This window comes from Quercus suber, unplaced genomic scaffold (assembly GCF_002906115.3).
Source record: "Quercus suber isolate HL8 unplaced genomic scaffold, Cork oak 2.0 scaffold_474, whole genome shotgun sequence".
Classification (NCBI taxonomy): domain Eukaryota; kingdom Viridiplantae; phylum Streptophyta; class Magnoliopsida; order Fagales; family Fagaceae; genus Quercus; species Quercus suber.
Genome location: NW_027069925.1, coordinates 529,303 through 554,484, shown reverse-complemented (window position 1 = coordinate 554,484; position 25,182 = coordinate 529,303). Strand labels below are relative to the sequence as shown.

The window sequence follows — 25,182 nt, the reverse complement described above, 5'->3', positions numbered from 1 at the left end:
AGGACAAGTTTTACATGTCGTCTAAGCATAATTCAAAGGCGTCCATTAATTTGGGATTTGAAGCATTTTAATATTACAAAATTATTATTAAAAAAAAATCATTCTCAAAAAAAAAAAAAGATTAAAATGAACTGATTAAAAAAAGTTGATAAATAAAGTTAGAAGAAATGGAGTTTAACATAAACTGAAATTGACTGAATGGATTGAAGTTGATCGAATTGGACTGAAAGGATCAAAGTGGATTAAATTGGACTGAAAGGACTGACTAGGACTGAGGTGGACCTAAATGAAGTAAAGGGGCCGAATTGGACTGAAGGGATTGAAGTGAACCAAATCATACCAAATGGACTGAAGTAGACCATAATGGATAGAATGGACTGAAAACAGGTCACTATATGATCAGCATCTGTGTTATCCAATAAACAGTCTACACCCCCGTCATTTACATTTAGTCTAAAGCAACTCCACAGAAACTCCTACTATCCACTAAAACCATACCTGAACAAGGGGCCTGTGCTTTGGCTGAAGACATAATTTTCCTAATCCTTAGGTTGTTTTAACACAACAAGGAGAAACAAAACAAAACATACTAGCAGTTTCATAAATTTGTTATCAATAAATGAGACAAAATTAGGAAGAAAACATGAAGAAAAAACTTAATGAGCACTTGAACTCACAGTCCATTATTCATAAGCATAGATATAAAGTTTGCTACAATAAGAGTTCCCAGATATTGAGAAAGAAGCAACCATAGCTAATTATACAAACGAACGGCTAACTTACGTAGAGTAATGACAACAGAAAAATAACAAGAATACATGCAATCTTCAACCAAATTGAAACATCGCAGTCGCCAATGAGGGTTAATATAAAGAACAGTAATTACTCCTAGGCAGAACATGACGTAAGTTACCAAAAAGCTAGTGAAGAAGACTGTTTGATCTACTTTGTACCATTTCTCTTCTTTTACGTCTGAAGATTTTGTTGGCATTGGAGGTGAATCATCTTTACTGGTGCAGTGTCTCTCTAATGGTAGTCCACAAAGAAATGGATTTCCTTCATAGCTGCTTGCATCAAAAGTTCCAAATTGTGCTTTCATATCTGGGGTCCTACCTGATAAGTTGTTATGAGCAACACTGAACACCTCCAAAAAATGAAGAGCAATAAGTTGGGGAGGGATTTCTCCACTCAAACTGTTGTGAGAAAGATCCAAGCTCTCTAATTCAGTCATGTTTGACAATGCCTTTGGAATGGAACCTGTCAGTTGATTGTGAGACACATTCAATGCATGAATTTTAGATAGTTGTCCAAGTTCGATTGGGATTCCACCTGTTAGGTTGTTGCAAGACAAATCCAAACCAGACATGTATGCAAGAATGTCTCCCTCGTAAGAGCTACGCCTGTATTTTGTAATGAAATTAGATTCATCTTGTGGGTAATATTCATAAAGAAGTCCAACTTCGTTACTGAGATCATCATTTGAAATTCCCAAAATAGGCATACTAATAACTTTTTGGAAAATTCTATATTCGTAAGGCATAGTTGAAAGATCAACGCTATTCAAATCAAATAAACTTTGATCGTCAGAGAAAACTCGCCCAAAGCAGTGAGGTATTGTTCCCGAAAGGAAGTTGTTGGACAGATCCATCAACTTTATACCGGTCAATTGACAAAACTGAGTTGGAATTATGCCTCTCAAACGATTTCCTCTTAGCAATAAGACTGTTAAATCAAGTTCACCAATTGCACTGGGAATTCTGCCTGACAACCTGTTGTCACTGATATCTAATGTTGAAAGGTCCGAAATATTGAGAAAAGCTTTTGGTATTGACCCTGAAAAGTAGTTGTGTCCCAAATGCACAGCATCTAACCTTTCACTTGACCACGAAGGTAAAGAACCTGAAAGTGAATTTTGAGAAAGGTCTAAATGCTGAATTTGAATTGTTTCACAAGGTATCTGACCTCTGAAAAAATTATTCCGCAAAATGAGTGTATCAAGATTTGTCTTGTTGCATATCGAAGTGGGAATCTTATCTGACAGTTTGTTATTGCTGACGTCAAAATAAGACATGAGAGAACATTTGGGTGACAGAGTTCCAGAGAATTGATTGTCATTTATCTTCAAAACCTTTAACTCAGTAAAGTTAAAAGTGCTTGACAATAGATGGCCACCGAATTTATTATTAGATAAGTCCAAAATCTGCAGTAAGAAGCAACCTGCAAGCGATTCCTCTGGTACTTCTCCTGAAAAGTTGTTAAAAGACAGGTTCAGTATGCCCAAGAGACTCATATTACCAATTGAGAATGGAAGATAACCTTCGAAATCATTTTTGAATAAATGAAGAATCCTTATCTTTGGTAGGATATTCCCTATATTTCCTTGAAGATGACCACTGAGCTGATTGTTTGACACATCCATTGCATAGGTCGAGTTAAGAGGGAGCGACAGATGAAGAGGACCCATGAACAAGTTATTATTAAGAGAGAAAAATTCTAGCCTTGTATTGTTTACAAGTAACCAATTAGGGAAAGGTCCTTTCAAGTTATTGTAAGAGAGATCAAGTGCTCTCAAGCTGTATTGGTGAAACAGAAATGTTGGCACTTGATTGGATAGCTTGTTCAGATTACAGTGAGAAAGCACAAGGAACTCTAATTGAAACAAAGGTACCCAGCCTGAATTTTCTGTTTCTACGTCGACCTTCTTGCTATCATCACATTCAAACCGAAAGAATTCAAGCCTTGAGATATTAGCAAGTGAGTCGAATGAGAAATGCTCAAAATGGTTAAAACTGAGATCAATATACTTGAGGGATGTCAGGCCAGCCATCCAAGATGAAATGTTTCCTGTGAACTCATTGCTAGAGAGATCTAACAATTGAAGAGATGTTAAATTGCATAGGCTAGAAGGAAGTATCCCTTCAAAATGATTCCAACTAAGATCTAATTCTTCAAGTTTCTTCCATCCACATAAATCTGTAAAAAATAATAATAATAATAATAATAATAATAATAATAAGAATTAAAAAAAAAAAAAAAACTAAATTTTTGCTGTCTTCAACATTATTCAATGATATTTAAAAAAAATACAACGGGTCCTATCTTGTTAAATATTGGTCTTTTAAATTTGTTTTCATTTCAAATATATATATATATATATATATTTATATTTACATTAAATCAAGTAAATACATTCATTGAGTTGGTAGAGAGTCATAATGCCATTTCCCACCAAAAGTGAAGATCTGATTTTGAGAGAAGATAATGTTCCCATAGGAGGAACAATAGCAGTGGTTTTTATTTTGATACAAAATTGAAGTGTAATTAAAATTTAATTTTGATTATTGATTGAGCTTCTACTATATATAATTAGTGTATAATCCATGCATATACACAGTACAATAAAAAAAAAAATTACAATTACACACATATATGGATTTAGATTACTCTCTCTCTCTCTCTCTTTTTATTTTAATTTCTTTTGAATATACACATGAGTTTACTTTCTTTTTTTGCTTATTGAGGTTTTAATGATTTATTTATATTTGACCTTTCGAGTTTTGCACCTCATTAACTTACTTAGAACAAAAATTAAAAAATCTTAAATAGGACATATGATGCAAAATTAGACAACAATTGAATTTTCTCTTAATTTTACTTTTATATATATATATATATATTTGCAATAAAATAATGTATGATAAAAAAATATTTATGCTTTTCAACTAACATGAATGTCACAAGGCTCATTCATTTTCAAAGAGCATCAAATAATTGTTAGTCATGCTGGGGACTTTCACTTTTGAGCAACTAACCAGAACTAGTCTAATGTGCAATGCATTTTGAAACATTTTATAAGAAATTATATGATATCTCACATATAACACTTATTATGTGTCATAATATATATGAAATCTATTTCAGTTATATTACATGTTATTAAAAAGAAAGAGTAATCAAGAGTATGAACCAGTTACTTAATTGAAAAATATTTAATTATTTTCATTAATTTAAATGTATAACTATCTTTTATGTTCTTGATTAATTGAAGGTAATTTTTCTCAACCAAAAAAAAAAAAAAAAAAGGAAGAAGAAGAAAATTGAGTGAAATTAAATTAGATATTATATCTTTGCTGTAATTTGTTACAATTGCTATCAAAGCAAATCATTGAGCAATAATGTCATTTTCCAAATCAATTGTTTCTTATATACTTTAAAAAATAATAATTATAAGAATCCATTTTACATAAATAATTATTGGATGGCCTATAAATATCTGAAACATGAAAATAAATAGCTTTACCCTATAATCTCTATATAATTACATGACAAATTTAGAATACTATAGTATACATAATTATTATATATCATTAAAAGAATTTAGGAAATATAAATTGTTAATATTAAAATAATTATAAATATAAATGTATTAATTTAGTGAATTCAACCATAATTAGTTATTTTTATTTATTTAAGTATACCATTTTTTTATTGAATGTGTTATTTAATTTAATAAATATTATTATTTCAAGTATCTTAAAATAATCATATAAATAATTTATATATATATATATATATATTAGTGCACCATGTAAAATACATGAAAATCAATGCATTTATCTCCATTAAAACATTTCTCTCAAAAAACAATTTCACAATTTCCATTAAAACATAACAATTAATTAATATATTGAGTCATTGACATAAATGCCAAATTTTGATTTTGTTGATGTGGAAGGATGAACTAGTATTAACTGATAATGCTAGTTAAATCGAAATCAAGGTTTCTCTATCTCTTTACCTTGAACTGTTTCGAAGCCATTGAGCTTGTTGTTTCTTAAATCCAAAATTTCCAAGTCTTCAAAAACCGAAAGTTTTACAAAAAAAAAAAAAGAGTACTCCGATTGAATATATTATGAGGAATGCATACCTTTGGTAGGCAAGGATCCTTCCACTGCATTATTAGAAAGATTCAGACTTTTAAGGGACGTAAGTAACCTCAATGATTGTATGATACTCCAATTGAAAATGTTATCATGAAGATCTAAACTCTCCAGCTTGTTCAATCTCAATAAACTTTCAGAACCTATATATGATAAGATTGTAAGAAATAGAAATAATTATATTTTGTATTCAAAAGTAAACAAATTTATTCTTGATAGCAATAGAGAACATAGACCACCACCACCTTAAAATATAGCAAGTACATATATAATGAGTATTATTATCCCCTTTTTTTATTCTTATCCTTCCTCTAAAATTTTTTATTTCTTTTTTATTTCTTCCTTTAAACATAATATTAATTTCAAAAAACAACAGAAAATTCCACACCCCTCCGTGTTTTTTTGGTGTGTTGTTGTTGCTGTTATCGTACTTGGTATCCACGTATTTTATGAGTTTTATTTTTATTTAGTCTTTTGCTCTTTTTTTTCAGCTATATTCAACTGATTGACAAGAATTCAATCAAGGCCATGAACCTAATATTAAAAAAAAAAAAAAAAACTAATATTTAAATTCACATAAAAGAATGCTCGATTGATCAACTATCAATCGAAGACCGATCAAAAGAGATCGACTTTTTGCTTCTTCTTTTTTAAATTTAGCAGAATTTTGGTAAAAAAGAAGACACTTATGTATATATATATATATATATAAATTTTTTTTTTCTACAATATATAATATATTTAGTAAAAAAAATTTATAAAAGAAAGGGTGCAAATTTTCAACCCTTCTATTCCCCACCAAAGTGTGCACAACTGTTGAGGGGCAGAGTGAAGATTGGGGCATCGTCACGCGTATCTAGGAAATTTCCAAGAAGCTTCATTCAATGTATATTTACTTTGGCATGGTGTCCTAGCGTCCTTTTACTTCATTCAATGTATCTTTTACTTTAGCATACCGTGTTTCATGGACATTCTGGCCTTTTGCCCTTCTTGGGCAAAATAAATGGCTTTATGACCCTGTTTTGAAACTATATATGGCCGTACCCCTGTTTCGATACTCGATCTTGCTATAGGCGAGTTACTTAAAATACTCGATTATTCCATGGCCGAGTTATATGCAAGTTCCTGCCACGCTGGTCATCCAGCGTGGATTTTGGGCAATAAAATATTCCCGCGTAACTGTTTATAATTCGGCATTTGACAAATCGAGTTATATGCAGAACTTATTTTGAATGTAACGTCTCCCAAACAGTTTTGTCTTCCTCCTTCCTCAGCCTGTCTCCCTGACAGTCTGTCTCCCTCCTTCCTCAGTCCGATCAGTAGCCACCCTCAGTTCAACACATCGTCATCTTCAAGTTCACTTATTTGTACCCGTACCCAAACCAAACCATTCAGTATACCCGTTCCGAACCTCAACCCAAACCCACATCCAAACCCACACCTTTCACTCTCACCATAACCCTCAGACATACACTGTACTTGAACTTAAAAATCATGGGTTGGGCTTGTAGTCTCAAGTCGCGATGGGAGCAGTGGGTTGAGCCTCGAGCGTGCTGGGTTCAAGGGTGTTCGAAGTGGGTGTATGGACCCATGATTAAAACACGAGGCATAAAATGACGCTGTCACGTGACAGCAAAAAAATATTTACATTTTAACACAATTAAAATTTACCCCTAATGTATTAAAATATGGAAAATATAATTTCTACAAATAATTAATCCAATAAATTAAATTATGCTTTCTACGGAAAATAGGGAAAACTTTTGGGTATTGATAGTTACCCTTCTTTGTTTTGTGTCTCGAAGATGCTAGATGAATGAAAAACTGTATTATGAATTTTGATTCATGTGATAAATTCAATCTATGTTCCATAAAAATGATTATTAAGATTTTAGTTGCATAGGAATTCGTACCTTAGGTGGTTGTCTACAGCTAAACAACCATTTTTCTGCCCTTTCTCTTTGAGACTACATAAATAGGAAGTTAAATGGATTATTGGTTTTGTGATTTTTGAAATTAGAAAGTTTCTAGTGTGAAAGAATACTATTTGATGGTGAGGTTGGAGGAGTTGAAGTGTTGGACTTTTAAATGTTTGATATGCGAGGTTTCATTTTTGTGGAGATTTCAATTTTGGTTTAGAAATGTGGTGGGCACTGGTTGATAAATGAGGAGGATGGGTACTGGCGTAGGGTTAATATTTCATTTTCAGTAAGGAAGACAATGAAGAGGTTTAAAGCACACTTATAACTCACCAAAATTACCATTTTGTATCTTATTAATTTTCCTAATCATTCCCATTCCAACATCTATTCAATAATTTTGTTGAAAATGCATTAATTGATGTTGAACTAATAATTTTTTTTAAATAACTACCAAAAATATTTAGTGTCATTATAATAAATGCATTAGTTTCCTTCAACAGTAATTATCATGTGCATAATAACTAAGAAATAATAAAAATAATAATAATATTCCCAAAAAATAGTGTACCTAAAAAAGAAAATCCACAAGGAGAGATGGCTCATTAAACCAATAATTTAAAATTAAAATTAAAATTAAGAAAAAAATTAGTTCACATCAGTCCATTTTGGTCTAATTCGATCTATTTAGTCCAATTTGGTCTTCAGTTCCATCTAATAATATCAAATTTGTTAAAAAAAACAAAAAAAAAAAAACATTTACACAGTACTTGATTTTTGTAAAATCAAGTACCATACAAAAAAATACTTCCGCTCTCCAAACACACACACATAGAGTGGAGTACCCTTCCACTCTCCAAATCATTTCCTTTCCTTTCTATCCCCAATTCCCATTCCCAAACCTTCTCTCTCTACCCTCTTCTCTCCAAATGCAAACATCATCGTATAGTAAGAACCCATGTGAGGTTTCTGTCTGTTAGTTACCCATATGACATTGAATACATAAGTGTTATTATACGATATTCCAAGTTAACCATGGGTAGAATTTACAGGGCTGAAGAATCCCAGTCTGAAAGTACTTTCCATTGGATATTATGTATTCATGGCCTTTAATGGATTGAGAAGATCTAATGGTGTCTATGGCACAACCTAAGTTTAAATAGAAGCAACAAATGACAAACAAGAAGTTTGTCTTGTTAAGAAGCCTCATAACTTGTTCTGACCTACTTGTGTGGTAATTTTCTAGGATAGACTTCACTCTAGAGACTTGAAGAGTACTCTAACATCCCAGAAACAAATTGTCATATAAAATTATATATCAAAGGGCTGGTATAGAAATTAGGAAGACAAAAAATTTATGTTCAGGCCCTAATGTGATTAATACTACAGAATAATTGAATTTGAAGGTCTATCACACCAGTTGTAAAACAATCTACCCAGATATATAATTCCATCACAGTTTTTCAAAAATCAAATCAATCAAAGCAATAAATAATCTAATATGGAGATTTGGTAAGGAAGTGAAAAATCAAAGAATAACCTCTTCAATGGAAAAACCAGTCCAAGGACACAATTTACTATCAAGTTGTGTTTACAATTTTTCAGAACTTACAAAGTCTTTCTACAATGATTTGCTTCATGAACTTCTCATTCGCATAAACCGGAACCTTTGACACTACAAAGAACCTTCTTGACCCTCTACCGTTAAATTAAATTATCTTTGTATATTCTCAATATTTACAAAATTTCTAGGTGATGAAAGATTAATAGCCATCTCATTAATTAATTATTTAAATTCAAGTTTTTGTAGTTTGAAATAATGCATAAAAGATTAGTTTATGGATCGAATGGTAAATTACATCTGATTGGCATGAAATTTGGCATGCATGTTACGAACATATAGAACATGTAATTTAACAGTTGAATTTTCAAAATATGAATTAAATAATAAGTTATTGAATGGTGTAATATTGCTTAGAATTACACCAAGTGTAAATTGAACCCAACCCAATGTGCCTCAATCAACTCAATGCAGTTGTAGATCCAGCATTGAATACTTGAAAATTGTACATTAAGTTACTAATTAATTTTGTCAATTTCTTCATCTATAATACATTGATTTAATATAACTTTGGTGAACAATGAAAAAATAGGTCAAAAAAGAATTACAATTTTAATCCTTCACAAAAAATCGGTAGCTAACCCCACCCCCACCCCCCGCACCCAAAAAAAAACCATGTTGACTCATATCTAACTCATTTTTAAAAAGGTTAATTTTTTTTTACTCATATCCGTGTTCTTTTTTGGCTTTGAGCGGATAAATAGATTTGAGTCCAATTCTGTCATGTCAAAAAGAAAAAAAAAGAAAAAAAAAAAAAAANCACTCTCACCATAACCCTCACCATCGGCGAAGCTGAACCCAATCCATCTTCAGAGTTAAAGGATTAGAAGCATATTAAGGTAATTTGTAATTGCCGAGTTCAATTTTGTTTTCCCTTTGCATTGAATCTGAGTTATGTTTTGCTTGTGCATGTACTCTGATTTGAGTGTGGGTGTGGCTTATTAAGTTTTTCTCTGTTAGAGTTATCTCTATTCATTATTATTGTTGCTGTTTTAGCTTTGCTGGGTTTGGTTTTGAACTGGGTTTTGGGTACGGGTGTTCATTTGGCATGACAATGGTGTTCATTATTAGGGAAAATTGTTTTTTAATGCCCTGTATATCTACTGTCATTTCAGTCAGGTTTTGATGAATTATACTGACTTGTGAACGGAATTTTTGTATTATGTATCCAAAAGGTGTTTGTCATTGTAATTCATGGGGTTTCAGATGTTGAATTGTTGTCCTTACTCTAATAATGCTAACTTTTAGCTGTCAAAAGAAAATATGAAATTATGGCAAGAGCCTTCTAGGTAAGGCAAGGCATTGCCCGATTCTCCCAATGAATAGAACTTGGGCTGAAATTATTGAAAAATTTAATGTTAATTGTTTAAATTGTGCTTCTCTGCCATACTTTCAGTGAATGAATACATATTAGACTTATGTGGTTGCATGTGTAAGAAATTTGCTGATTGAGAACATATGTTCAAAAGCTGAAATAGGACTTTTTAACATGTTTACAGAGATATTGAGTTGTAATCATAAGTCTGGAACTAGACTCTTACCTAAGCTTCTTTTCCCCTTGGAACTGAGCTAATTTATACATATTGTAAAACTCTACATTGGATTTAAATCATAGCTCTTTGTTTAATGTGTTTATCCATTGGTGATGTGATTATCCTGTGCTTAATTTTTTTAGTTTTCATAGAATTATTGTAATCCTACTCTATCATTTGGACCTCGTGTAAGTTATTTTAAGTTTTCTGTGTTATATTATTGGTGGTTCAACGAACAGGCAACTCACTCTGGCGGAACATAACAATGTCCTCAACTACGAGGACTACCTGTCAGAGTGAATGCCTATGTGGTATGTGTGTTATGCCTAGGGTTAAGTTAATAATGTTAGTAGCGTTAGTGTTTAATATGCAATGCCTGCATATTGGTGACCTCGTGTAAGTTATTTTAAGTTTTCTGTGTTATATTATTGGTGCTTATTGAAAAACAGTATGTGTGGGAATAATCTGTATTAGGAATAACGTGCGTACTCTTTACAATCAATAATAAGGTTTACATAGTACAAATGCAATAACAGTGACACACAACCATTTAAAACATAGTTAAAGCAAAATAGTTCTCCAACAAAGTCTAATTATACGACAACACAATTACTCTTCATCTGACATCTCCACGTCTGATTGATAAATGGGATCAGCAAGAAGTGATTACATGAATTGTGCGTGCTCGTACCACCCTCCCTCCACTGACTCTCGAATCTCAACTTGGGTCCGATATCGATTAAGACGTATCTTCATTCGATTATTTTCTTCTCTTATGCGGTTCAATGCTTTACGAAATTCGTCGATCGTGTCTCTAGGCATTTGCGATGCGAGTCGCCGAGGCACTGACAACTTAAAACCAACCAACTCATCATAAAACATTTGTTGTTCACGAAATAACCAAGTCCACTCCTGTCTCATGGTATTGTGAACGTAAGCACTATTTCGCAGATTCGGGTTGATTGGATAGCTAAACTCATCTTCCAATATCCAACAACGACCCATAGCAGTGAACACATCGTGAGGCCTATAGAGTTGTGGGTTGCCAGAACCAGACATTGACGCTGAATACAATAACATCAAATGATCAAGTTAACAGTGTGCATCAACTGTTGGTAAATAATGTAATGTTGCATAAGATGGTACACGACAAAGACATTCATAAATTTGTGTACTATTACATGCTAAAAATAAATACTAACACTCAAATTTGACCATAAATATTAGACGTTGTTGTTAATGTTTACACATTGTGTGTAATACAAAATATTGTTGTTAATGTCTCGACCAATGATACATTCAACATTTACAAATCTAAAGATTAACTATTCATTAGTATAAGCAAATATAAAGAATTTCATTTTTTATCAATGAAATTTACACTAGATAAAGACCCAATATAACCCAATGTACACACATAACACTCATCACTGTTTCTATAGATTAATGTACATTTCTTGTAGCACAAACAATACCAAACAATTAATATAACCCTAATCTACTCACATAACACTCATTTAAGAACATACCAAAGCACAAGTAATAAAACCTAATATCTATCATCTACAACTACTTTTACTTCATAAATATATGTATTTCAAAGAAGAAAATCAGTTTCTCACCTGAGATGATAGAGAGATAATATGAACTTCTGACAGAAAATTCTGAAAATGAAGAGGAGCTGATCTGAAAATGATGAGGAGAACCGGATGAGAAGTTGGTATATGGAAAAAAGTCGACAACACCAGAGTCGAGTAACATTAATAACTCGATTTCGAACTAATCGAGTAAAGCTTCACATGCAGAATACGTGATTTGATAGCGGGTCAGAACGTACCAGACACAACTCGATTATTGTGAAGTCGAGTAACACTTAAATCCGGTCAGTAACTCGATTTGTCAAATGCCGAGTTCTAAACAGTTACGCGGGAATATTTCATTGCCCAAAATCCACGCTGGATGACCAGCGTGGCAGGAACCTGCATATAACTCGGCCCCGGAATAATCGAGTATTTTAAATAACTCGCCAATAGCAAGATCGAGTATCGAAACAGGGGCACGACCCTATATAGTTTCAAAACAGAGTCATAAAGCCATTTATTTTGCCCAAGAGGGGCAAAAGGCCAGAATGTCCCGTGTTTCATTCACTTCAGTTGCAGGTCACGTACAAAAATTCCAAGGAAGCTTCGTGTTTTACCTTGCTTTTTGACCACCAGTGAATGGCAATGAGAAAACTGATATAATATCCAGAGCCAGAGGAAATAGTGGTTTCAGTTTCATAATGCTGTGGGTTCTAGTTCTTTTCTTCTTTATTTATATATATATATATATATTTATATATAACATTTTATATTTCTTTTTAATTAGCTATAAAGTTTTTTTTTTTTTCTTTGAGGAATAGATATAAATTTTTCTCAACAGTTAACACTACTTTTTAACCAACAAAGTGAATCGATTTTTGTGACAAAAGTGAGGACTTTTACACCGGGGTGATAAGTGAATTTAGGAAATGGAAAATGGGGAAGAAAAGTGAGAGTGACTTTTATTTATATTTGAGTTTAGTTGGGATGATCTTAAGAAGAAAAATTTAGCAGTGGCAGAACACAAATTATTTCAACCAAATATAGTATTTGACCAATTTTGCCCCAAAGTTGTATATAGATGATTTGTAAATTTGTAGCAAGTGTCCCCTCTGAAACTAAGGAAGACATTGTACTTCCATTGGTGATAAATATCAGGAGTTTGAATCCATTAAATCGCAATAAAGATTTGCATTAGAATTGATGATGCAAAAAATTGTCAGTTGAACTCCTCATCAATACAGATAAACAAAGGCAACCTACAATAAGATATGAAATAGAGAAAAAGAAATATATCGGTGTAGTGTGTGCCAAATAAGTTTGAAATATTTCAGTTATTTGCAATTTGATCATTTTAGAGGTTAGGTGAAGTAGGTTCTTTTTTATTTTATTTTTTTATAGATAATTTCAACTCATAGCGTCCGCTGTTAATAATTTTATTTTATCATTAAAGAAAGATACTAATTAGTTTTTTTGGTTTAGGAAAGAATCAAACTCCAAATCTCTTTTTTATAAATAAAAAATTTTACTAGTTGAGCTAATTGAAAATCTAAAACCCTCATTGAATAAGTACGTTTGAGAACCTGCTCTCAACAAGTGAAATAACATCTCTAGCATGCAAACCATTGGGCCACACACATCTTGTTGATCGGGAAAAAAAAATTAAAAAAATATAAACCAATTTAAGTATCAAATATATTAAAAAGTTAAATGGCACATTATGATTTAACCTTAGTTGAACTTCAGTCTGAACTCAAAAATCTTGAACCTCTCCCCTTTTTCGATCTATTAAATGGTCCGGATTTTAAATCCTTGTTGGATTAAAGTACAAAAGGCAAACTGCTTAGTGACATCATTTTTCATATCAGTTTGGTATTTTGATTTTTCGGGTGCCTGAATATATAGGGACTAGGGTCCAATGTTTGGATTGGTCTAAGGCTCATACGGTGATAGTAAATTGCTAAAATATGAGATAAATGGTATGTATATTACTGGACATACACTGTACTTGAACTTAAAAATCATGGGTTGGGCTTGTAGTCTCAAGTCGCGATGGGAGCAGTGGGTTGAGCCTCGAGCGTGCTGGGTTCAAGGGTGTTCGAAGTGGGTGTATGGACCCATGATTAAAACACGAGGCATAAAATGACGCTGTCACGTGACAGCAAAAAAATATTTACATTTTAACACAATTAAAATTTACCCCTAATGTATTAAAATATGGAAAATATAATTTCTACAAATAATTAATCCAATAAATTAAATTATGCTTTCTACGGAAAATAGGGAAAACTTTTGGGTATTGATAGTTACCCTTCTTTGTTTTGTGTCTCGAAGATGCTAGATGAATGAAAAACTGTATTATGAATTTTGATTCATGTGATAAATTCAATCTATGTTCCATAAAAATGATTATTAAGATTTTAGTTGCATAGGAATTCGTACCTTAGGTGGTTGTCTACAGCTAAACAACCATTTTTCTGCCCTTTCTCTTTGAGACTACATAAATAGGAAGTTAAATGGATTATTGGTTTTGTGATTTTTGAAATTAGAAAGTTTCTAGTGTGAAAGAATACTATTTGATGGTGAGGTTGGAGGAGTTGAAGTGTTGGACTTTTAAATGTTTGATATGCGAGGTTTCATTTTTGTGGAGATTTCAATTTTGGTTTAGAAATGTGGTGGGCACTGGTTGATAAATGAGGAGGATGGGTACTGGCGTAGGGTTAATATTTCATTTTCAGTAAGGAAGACAATGAAGAGGTTTAAAGCACACTTATAACTCACCAAAATTACAATTTTATCTTATTAATTTTCCTAATCATTCCCATTCCAACATCTATTCAATAATTTTGTTGAAAATGCATTAATTGATGTTGAACTAATAATTTTTTTTAAATAACTACCAAAAATATTTAGTGTCATTATAATAAATGCATTAGTTTCCTTCAACAGTAATTATCATGTGCATAATAACTAAGAAATAATAAAAATAATAATAATAATATTCCCCAAAAATAGTGTACCTAAAAAAGAAAATCCACAAGGAGAGATGGCTCATTAAACCAATAATTTAAAATTAAAATTAAAATTAAAGAAAAAATTAGTTCACATCAGTCCATTTTGGTCTAATTCGATCTATTTAGTCCAATTGGGTCTTCAGTTCCATCTAATAATATCAAATTTGTTAAAAAAAACAAAAAAAAAAAAACATTTACACAGTACTTGATTTTTGTAAAAAAAGTACCATACAAAAAAATACTTCCGCTCTCCAAACACACACACATAGAGTGGAGTACCTTCCACTCTCCAAAATCATTTCCTTTCCTTTCTATCCCCAATTCCCATTCCCAAACCTTCTCTCTCTACCCTCTTCTCTCCAAATGCAAACATCATCGTATAGTAAGAACCCATGTGAGGTTTCTGTCTGTTAGTTACCCATATGACATTGAATACATAAGTGTTATTATACGATATTCCAAGTTAACCATGGGTAGAATTTACAAAAAAAAAAAAAAAAAAACTGCTTGTTTTTAGACCCCTTAAAACATAACCTAATTAACTTAGTTAATTAGCCAAGTGATTACTTAGTCAAATTATGTGGTTCTAAGTTAACACAGATAAATCATATCAATGTAAAGTGTGGAAAATAAGAACACAAAGATAATGATAACCTAGAAAAACCAAACCGGTAAAAAACCCGGGGAAGATTTAACCTAGCTATCGTCAAGGTAAAACGAATTCACTATGAAAAAATTGAAGTTTACACAATAGCGACTTAGACCACTAACATCCTATTACTACCTCGAGTAGGAAAATTACTACCACAATCACGTGACAACTCCGAGTCCACAGACTACTTCTTTCTTGAATTCCCAGCAAGCACAAGCACTCCCGCTTGTATATCTTTAAGCTCTTGAATCTGCAACTGAATGATCACCAAGTTCTTGACATAATCTTGAATCTTGGAAACCCTAAGTATGTGTGAAGGTACGACCTCTAGATCTCACAGAAGATTCACACACACAGCATAAAGAGCAACCTAAAACGTGGCTAGGGTTTTCCCTTTTATACTTAAGACAAAACATAAAACTCTACACGTCAAACGGGCTTGGGCTGAGTTGGAAATTCTGCAGAAAAAACAATCTGCACGGCTTTCGATCGGTCGAGTCTAATTCTTGATCAATCGAGCCAGGCAGATTTACACAGTAAATCCTGCAACAACTTGATTTCAACTTTACATAAAAAAAAACATATACTTTAAGCAAGTCTAAACAAGACTAAAACGTTTTGATCATGGTTTGCCAACATTACAAAATGAAGTTTTAATACATTAGTTCCTAATTCCTTAGAACCTAACAATAACTTTTATATAAAATTAATTGTGGTGGGAAAAAAATAGATAGCTAACGAATCAAGTGGATGTTAATGTATTACTATTTGCTCACACAATTCATTTTTTAGAGGTAGGATGCAAGATCAACCTTTGAATACCCAATTATATGATGGCTAATGATAATTAGATCAGTTCCAAGTATGAAGTAAGTGTATTAAATGAGAAAAAGCCCTGAAATGGCTAAGTGTTCTCGAGTTTGGTCTGAGCAAAAGGTTATAATTGGATAATCTCTCTCTTTCTCTCTTGCTTTTCTCTTACCCTAAACTAGCCTCTCCCAATTCCTGGTGCTTCTTGGCTTTATATAGTTAGCTAAAATGCATCGAGACTTTACACTTAGAGGGTTAGGATCAGATTTTTCCTGATACTTATCCCATCAGGGCCTTGCTAGAAGGCTTTATACTTAGGCGTGAGTTCTGTGGGCATTGTTCATGGTCACTTCCCCATTAATGCAGCCAGCTGACTGGTTACAGTGCATTTAATGCAGAGGGGAGGGCTGCTTTGTCCTTCCTTTTTCTTCTATTTCTTGTTCAATGCCAAGTTACCCGGCCCTTTTCCACCCTTGGGTAGCGTCGTGCTTCTCTTAACTCTGATTCTCGGCTTTCCGAGGTTAGGTAAGTGTCCTCGATGCACTCGCCAATTATGGTTGCTCAACCTCTCCATGAGTTAGGTGTGTACTAATCTTTTCTTTTCTTTTTTTCAATTGTCAATAGCCTTGAAGTTGAACTAAAACTTCTTAGTATTTTTAAAAAACACATTTATGGCCTGTTTGGAAGTTTAAAAAAAGAGGGGGAGTAGAGAAAAGAGAGGAAGAGTAATTCAATTATCTTGTTTTGAAGTTTTTTAAGGAAGGGGGGAGAGGGGTTTGGAGGGGTTTCAACTACCTCTAACCCCTCATTTTTAATTCCCCTAAATTGGAAAGATTTAGAGGGAAAGTAGAGTAGATAAATTATTGACCAAATAAATTCTTCAATTTACCCTTTTTAAATTAACAAAATTACAAATTATTTGTGTGGGCACGGTTTGCAGTCCAAGCCCAAAAGATATAGGATTGTGGGTTAATGAGCCCGGCACAATAAATTTATAGAGAGTGGGTCTAAGAACTAGGCCCTAGTGAATTGAACAACGGTTAGGAAGTGTTTGAAATACGATCATGCATGAACAAAGTACGTAAGGCTGGTGTGAACATATTGCTGAGGAGGCAGATATTTGTATAGATTAATGAAACTGAATACAATTGTAGTTCTGATTGCTCCTCTGTTTTCCCTCTTCTCATTGAGGGTCTCTCTTATTATATAGTCCCTCTTGGACAATCTTCACCCTCCACTTGTCGATAATTTGGTCTGCCACTTAAGTACCTGTCCCATCAAACATCTCATCTGACCTCTCTGTAAGTCGTGGTGACCAAGAAAACACTGTTCAAGGGTCTTCTCCACATAAATGAGGCTAGAAAATTAGCGCAGTTCATTTAATGCGGAGGTATCATCTCGTACTTAGATATTTTAGGGTTTCTACCTTTCTCGTGTGTTTATGAGGCACGCTTCTGATACTGGTGCCTTCACTGGGGTCATTTTAGTCGCTGGGACACGTGTCGGAGCGATGTACATCATAGCCGTGTCGTTATTACTCCTCGGACCACGTCTTCACTCATTTCTTACTCAGGAGGCGCTGAATTGGAATCCCTCAACCATTTGTATCTCCTTGGACAGGCCACTGTCCTTGGATAAGGCCCAAGGCCCACTGTACCGTTTTAGGCCTTGTCCCTACAATAGCCCCTCAAAATCCCAGTTTTTCCTTCTAGTCCGATGAGGGAATGTGGGGTTTTGATATTTTAAGAGACAAGACTATTTATTTCTCTGGCTTACACATGTAGGAATGCCATTTTCCGCACTTCATAACTGCTTCTGACGCTTCAAGGTCCGCAAATCGTCATTTATTGCTTCAGGTGGTGCCTTGTCCCTTCCATCCAACGGTGAGGCGCACATCCTACGGTGAATATTTCTACTAGAATTCTGAGCGGGATTACTCCCGCTCCTTTTCTCCCTCTATATAAAGCCTTGAGGGGACTTGCACTCCTCTTTTCTTCACAAAGTCTCAAATACTCCAGAGAACTCCAGTGCTCCAATTCACAAAATACTCTCAATTCTTAAGCTTCCATATCTCTTTCTTTAAGAACTTCTCTAAAGGTCATTTCTATAGGAACCGGATTAGCACACTTACTTTTGTAAGTCTCCATCTCTCTAGACTCTCTTTCCCTTCTCAATCAATCTCCTCAGCCTCATTAGTGGTTATTTCTTTACTCGTAAATTCCAGTGGCCTTTTATAGAGTCGTCCACATGGGTAGATTTGAGAGTCTAGTAGATTCCCCAGCAAAAATAGAGGTTTTTAAACAGAGGTACCATATACCCAATGAAGTCGACCTACGATATTGTTCCACAGAGCAAATCGTTTCGCATAGAGAGGAAGGAGAAGTCATCATCCCTATAATAGTCTTCATAGAAGGAGGGATGACCCTTCCTAAGGGTAGGATAACTCGTGATTACCTTATTAACTATAGGCTATGCCCCCATTAGTGTGCGCCTAATATGTTTAGGATTCTAGGCTGCGTTAATGCTCTTAACGAGCATCTTAGATTGGACCTTACATGGCATGATGTGGTCCATATGTATGAGTGCCACTCTCAGGCTAATGGAGGGTTTTACCTCAAGTCCAGGTCGGCCATCGTCAGGCTTATTTCGTGCCTCCCCAAATCCAACAAAGGGATGAAAGATGACTACCTCATCGCTTCGAGGGCATGGCATGATGGTCTCCACTGCCCAACCCAAGAGAGAGAGCCAGGTGGGATGCCTTAGAGTTAGGTCTTCCAGCACGAAACTTAGATTCTATAACCCTACCCATGTCCTGCATTTTATTTTCTTTAGATTATGGACTTCAATAGTCTGATGGTGTTTGGTTTCTTGGCTATTTCTGCAGATAGGAGACAAGTTGCTCCTCGGCTTAGTCTCACGAACGTTGCTGCCCTTAACTACTTGCTACGGTCTGAAATTTTTGTGAGCGAGGACCAACAGCTAAGGGCTATCCACTTGGTCCTAGACTTTGATCCTATCTCCAAGTTTTTTCAAGAGGTCGAACAAGCCATCAAAGCTGGTGACCCTCGGATAAACCGTATTGATATGTCAAAGCCGGACTTCTTAGCCCAAGATAACCTTCCTCCGGTCATACTACCAGGCCATCAAGTTCCTCCTCCGCTCATCATACCACTTCAACAAATCCCTCTTGAAGCAACAGCTGCATTGGAAGAAGGAGTAGCCTCCTCTCAGTTGTCACTGGACAAAGAGATAGACTGGTTTTGTTTTGAAGGGGAAGAAGGAACACTAAAGAGACCTGTGGAGCTCTCGGACTTTGAAACTAAGTCTGCCAGGCTTTCTTTTGCTTGCCCCTCAAAGTTAGTCATTACCTGGATTGACTCAAGCCCCAAGGGAGAAGAGAGGATGGATCAATAGAAGAAAAGATCCAGCTTTAGGGGTCTAATGGCAAATAGGAACAAGGGGGTAACCTCGACAAAGACTCCAAAGGCCCAGGTTCCTGCTAAACTTCCTCCCCCTCCTCCTCTTGCCAACCTTGGACTGCGTGTTGATCCTGATCCAAAGAAGAAGAGGCCACTACAGGGGTTGGAAGAGGGGGAGGTGCCCCCTCAAAGTGGGGTACTAAACAACAAAAAACCAAAGACCTTAGAGAAAAGAGGTCTAAATCTGTAAATAGCAAAGATGATGCTAAGGTGCGCCGCCAACAGTGCACGTGGGCCCCTGCGATGGAGATGGATGAGGCCACTATTCCCTATGACTCCATCATTAGGGAATCCAGTAGGGGGCACGCCACCCACTTAGCCCAAGCCTTGGAGCAGCCTCTCCTCCTCCCTAGGGATATGGAGGCCCTCAGGCAGACAAGGCAGCCCGACCTGTTTATATCTCTAAAGAAAGACCTTGTTGTGGTAAGTAAGCTCTTAGCATTGCTTTAATTCGTTTATAGATATTTCTTTCATATATATGCTTTAACTGCTTTGCCACTTTTATGTAGGTCACTTAGTAGGTCTACGTGGCTGAAGAGTGGGTTCAAAATGCCTATCACAGACTTGAGGCTGAGGCCCACTCTCGGCATGAGGTCGAGAAAGCACTTAGGGTCGAGAGGGATAAGAGGGCATGGCTGGCCGAGAAGTTAAAGGAGTCAGAGCATGAGTGCTCGAGCGTTATGGCGGGGCTAAAGACTACTGAGGCTCAAGCTGAGGATCAGCGGAAGCTACTGGTCACAACGGAGATCAATTTGGCCACCTAGAAACAACTAGTCTTAGACCTCAGGGCCAAGCTGCAAAGGATTAGAGATGTAGCAAAAGAGGCAGCCCGGGTGGCCAAAGAAGCCACGGAAGCTACAGTGACTGCAGCCTACGAGCGCGGAGTGGAGGAGACAAAGAGAAGGCTGGCCAAGAAAGTAGCCGAAGTGTGTGGGGACTACTACACTATCTCCTGGATAGAGGTGCTCAATAGTGCGGGGGTCCCTGTAGGCTTTGAGCTGAGGAAAGCTAAGAGCATGTACTTCCCCGAACATATTCGTGAAGTTCCAGCTGACCTCCCTCCATCACCTACTCTGCCTCTCCCACTTCCTGAGCAGGCCTTTGATGCCCAAGCTCTTGTTGTGGGTGCTGAGGTTCCCTTAGCAGTGGTGAGGAAAGGTAAGGAGGTCCTACCCTCAGCCAAAGATACTCCCTCTGAGGACAACATCTCCATCAAGGACATGGTCTCCCAAGCTAAGGCAGCAGAGTCCAAGTCTAATGCTGGGGGTGCTAAGCCCAAGGCCACTAATTCCAAGAAAGGACCTTCTCCCATGCAGAAGTAGCTATAGTATATTTTTATTTTATTTTTTTATGTATATTGTCAAGCTGTAGTATTGTCATCATTGTTTTTGTTGTGGTTTTTGCCACCGTACGTAATGATACTACTTTTGATTAATGAATGGAATTTTGTTTTAATTTCTCTTGCTTTTGCTTTTCATACTCTCGGGATTATTGTTGTTTCAAACAAAGTTTATTTTGTGACCATTCTAGCTGTAGCAATTTGTGCTCGGATAACTAATTCAACAATTTACACTTGGGCGAACAATTCTAGAATTTTAACTTGTCTAGAATTACCAATTTGAGGACTTGGCTATGACTTAGTGAGAAAAAAATAGATAACACGAACTACTCAAACATTTAGAAAAGATGCAAAAATGTGTCAACTTTCCCACAACATCTGGTCCAAGGACTTCAAGCATGATCGTGGTTCAATTTAAACACTTATAAAAGTTATCATTTTATGTGTTAACCTTCCCATATCAGCTAGTCTGAGGACTTCAGGCCTGATTAGGTTTTAGTTTAAACACTTATAAATGTTGTCATTTGTGTGTTAACCTTCCCACATCAGCTAATCCGAGGACTTCAGGCCTAGTTAGGTTTTAGTTAAAACATTTATAAAAGTTGTCATGGTGTGTTAACCTTCTCACATCATCTGGTTCAAGAACATCAGGCATGATTGGGTTTTGGTTTAAACACTTATAAAAGTTGTCATTTTGTGTGTTAACCTTCCCACATCAGCTGGTCCAAGGACTTCAAGCCTAATTGGGTTTTAGTTTAAACACTTATAAAGGTTGTCATTTGTGTGTTAACCTTCCCACATCATCTGATCTGAGGACATCAGGCATGATTGGGTTTTGGTTTAAAACACTTATAAAAGTTATCATGGTGTGTTAACCTTCCCACATCAACTAGTCCGAGGACATCAGGCCGATCCCACCCATGTGTCACTAGTTCTCTCTTACTTTTTGTCAAAGTCCAGGTTCCCTGATGGTGTATTGATAGCTCCAATATTCAATGCCTAGGTGTTGCCTATCTCCTACACCATGAACCATTTAAGGGATTCAAGTGACACGGCTTCAATTTCTTTAAAAAAAAGGATAAGGACAAATGTGATATTGTCATACCGAAATTCTCATATTAAATACATAGGGTCAATGAATATCAAGTCCATGAACAAGTCAGATTAGTTTTGGCCCACGTTTCTCATTGGGGTTATATATAAAATCTTAGGTTTGCCCATAATGTGTATTTTAGAACAAAGTTTCAGTTATAGAGTCTAATTCATGTTTAAGGTTTTACTTTTGTTTAGGACATATATTAAATTCTAAGGTTTTGGCTGCTAGCTCTAAGTTTTGATAAATTCAAGGAAACATATTCTCGGGTAGAGAGGTTTTGCATTAGTGTTATCGTTTAGTTCAGCAAGTATAATTTTAGTGAGTCAATTTGTATAAGTCAATAAGATTTATATTTTGTGAAGGATATTAAGTAATTTCCGTGGTTGATTATAGGTTCTATTTAAGAGTGTTTTGAGGCTATTGGAGGTTGTTTCGGCTGGACTTTCAGAGCGATTCAAGTGCTGTAAGTAATTATGCATAATATGCACAAGTTTTGTCCATTAGGTTCTTAGAAGTTAAAAGTTTTCAAAAGTTTTGTATTTCAAACTTATATTTTCTAAAGTTTGTCAAAAGTATTTTTGCATCATTGAGAGAGAAATTTCGATTATTAAATAATGTTTTAAAGAGATACTTCGAATTTTAAATAACATTTTGAATGTCCAAATCTCATTTAAAAGATGATTTCTAAACTAAACGATTTTCAGAAAAGAATTGAGTTTCAAGTAAGTTTTCTAAAAAGGTTATTGCCCTTTAAGTTTGTTTAAAATTAAGTGATTTCAAAGTCATATTCTTATTTTCCAAAGGGTATTTAAGATGTTTCCTTTAGCAAATTGGGTTTTTAAATTTACTCAAAAATTGTAAAAATATTTATAGAAACTCTTCAATTCTTATTCATTCCCTAAGAGAGTCAAGCATCCTTTGATTTATGTTCTATTTGATATTGTGATCTTTGATATGCCCTTGTATTTGAAAAGAAATTGTTAATATCAAGTAAATTATTATATTTTGTGTAAATTGTGTTTTGTGATGTGTGACTCAAAATAAGTATTTTAGGAATTGATCAGATATATCAGGTATATGTGTAAATCCCCTCACAGGATTGTATGTGAGAATATGTGTTGATCCCTCACCAACAGGGGTTAGATGTTGGTATCCGCTCACAGGATTGTATGTGAGAATATGTGATGTGTGTATGTGACACTGTGCTCTGATCAATTTTATGTATGTGATTTCTAATGATTTTAAGATGTGATTACATATGTACTAAGTGATTCATTATATGTTTTGGAATAATTATTTTTGATATCATTAAATGAGTTTGTGAAAAGTCAAAATACTAGTGCGTTGCTTGACTCTGTTCTGTTGTGTATTTTGTATAATTACTTACTAGATGTGGCTCACCCCATCAATTACTATTTTTCAGATTGAAGTGTAGTTGGGAATATAGGACCTTCTAATCGCTTTGTAAGGTGCAAGGTTGAACATGGAAGTTGTAGGCGATTTTCTATATTACCTGAAGACTTATAGAATTTTAGTTATCCTTATTTTGTAATTCATGATTTAGATTTTGGAGATTATTTCCAATTTGTGGAGTTTAGATTTTTGTAAGAGGTTATTTATTATGAGCATTGTTTCTTTGGAGTTTTAAATTATTTTGGATTAATTTTACTTTTAGTTGTGCAAGATTAGCAAGTGAGTCATGCATCTAAATTCATGTTCCATGGATTTAGGTCGTGACAATAAGTGTCCACCACGATGAAGTCTACTTCCACTATTTCTGAGCCGATCTGCACGAGTAGTCTAATTTGGCCTTTTGGGATGACAACCTTCCCATCAAAACTCACCAGGAGCAAGCTGTAGGGTGTTAAGTCCTCGGGTCTCAAGTTTAGCCCCCTGTATAAGTCTGGGTACATTATCTTGGCACCGCTGCCTTGGTCCACCATCACCTTCTTCACATCGTATCCCCCGATCCTGAGGGTCACCACCAAGGCATCATCATGGGGTTGGATGATTCCAATTTTGTCCTTGTCTGAGAAGCCCAAGACCGGCTGAAATTCCAATCTCGCCCTCTTCAGCTCTTGATAAGCGTCCTCAACAGATAGCCATGCCACAGACATCACTCGTGAAGGGCAAGAGCCAATCCTTCCTGGAGTAGCAAAGATGACATTTATCGTCCCAAAAGTGGTCTCAAAGATTCATTTCTTCGAGACTCCGAGTTTGCCTAGCTCCCTTGACCATTCAAGTGGTGCAAGAGTTGCTTTAATTTTCCTTCACGGACAAGCTAATCCAAGTGATCCCACAGACTTCTACAATCTTCCGTGGTGTGTCCGTGGTCCTGGTGGTATTGGCAATAGAGGTTGTGGTTGCGTTTTTAAGGGTTTCCCACCATTTTATTTGTCCATTTAAAGAATGGCTAATTCCTAATCTTCTCCAGAACTTGATGTACCGGCTTTCAGAACACAACGTTGACCGCTTGAGGATTGGCAGATCCTGGCTACCCGGCAAAGCCCTTCCTTGGCCGGTTGTTATTGTATCGGTCTGATCTGAAATCCCTCATCTCTTAAGGGATAACATTCTCCTTTCCTTTCCCTTGCTGTTGGTCTTCCTCAACCTTTTTGTATTTATTAATCCGGTCCATGAGTTGGCGTACACTGGTAACAGGTTTGCCAGTCAGAAATTTCCTCAAACCATGCTCGACCAGGAGGCCAAGCTTGAATGTACTGATAGCCACATCATCAAAGTCACCATCTATTTCGTTGAACATCTCCCAATATCTATCCGAATATGCTTTCAAGGTCTCTCCCTCTCGCATACACAAGGACAATAGGGAGGCTAAAGGCCGAGGAGGTCTGCTGCAAGTGACGAAGCGGGAACAGAACGCCTGAGTGAGCTCCTTAAAGCAGCGGCAAACCCGCGTTGGGGCAGAGGGGGGCCATTGCCCCCCCCCCCCCAAAAAAATTTAAAAAAAAACTAGTATAAAAAAATTAAGATTTGCTCTTTTATATATATATATATATATATGTTAGGTCACAATCTGAATGACCCCTTGTGATTAACCCTAATTAATTAATTTAGCCAAGTAATTAATTAATCAATTAATCATGCAATTTTATGGAAGCACAAACAAATCACCAATCAACTAAATATGCAGCGGAAAATAAATAACACGGTGATTTGTTTACGAATGGGGAAAACCCTAA

The 25,182-nt window shown here is 35.3% G+C and overlaps 2 protein-coding genes and 1 long non-coding RNA gene across 3 annotated transcripts; all 3 read right to left on the bottom strand.

Moving 5' to 3' along the window:
- Positions 1-687: 687 nt before the first annotated feature.
- Positions 688-5,912, bottom strand: LOC136062994 (cuscuta receptor 1-like). Its single transcript, XM_065762798.1, has 3 exons — positions 5,897-5,912; positions 4,928-5,083; positions 688-2,973 (listed from the first exon to the last, which is right to left on the bottom strand). The coding sequence occupies exons 1-3, from the start codon at positions 5,910-5,912 to the stop codon at positions 755-757; spliced, it is 2,391 nt and encodes a 796-aa protein (XP_065618870.1). The 3' UTR covers positions 688-754.
- Positions 5,913-10,488: 4,576 nt separating this feature from the next.
- Positions 10,489-12,143, bottom strand: LOC112027171 (uncharacterized). The gene is made up of 2 exons (XR_010624715.1): positions 11,635-12,143; positions 10,489-11,076 (listed from the first exon to the last, which is right to left on the bottom strand). It is a non-coding gene; the product is annotated as an uncharacterized LOC112027171 (long non-coding RNA).
- An 11,536-nt stretch (positions 12,144-23,679) lies between these two features.
- Positions 23,680-24,099, bottom strand: LOC112000056 (uncharacterized). The gene has a single exon (XM_024032160.1). The coding sequence runs from the start codon at positions 24,097-24,099 to the stop codon at positions 23,680-23,682; it is 420 nt and encodes a 139-aa protein (XP_023887928.1).
- Positions 24,100-25,182: the final 1,083 nt, after the last annotated feature.

Bases quoted from the DNA above. Each gene is read 5' to 3' on its own strand.
- LOC136062994 (XM_065762798.1), bottom strand. The intron at 2,974-4,927 runs GTATGCATTCCT...TATTTTTTACAG, and splicing joins AGGATCCTTGCCTACCAAAG to ATTTATGTGGATGGAAGAAA.
- LOC112000056 (XM_024032160.1), bottom strand. From the start codon at position 24,099: ATGTCTGTGGCATGGCTATCTGTTGAGGACGCTTATCAAGAGCTGAAG.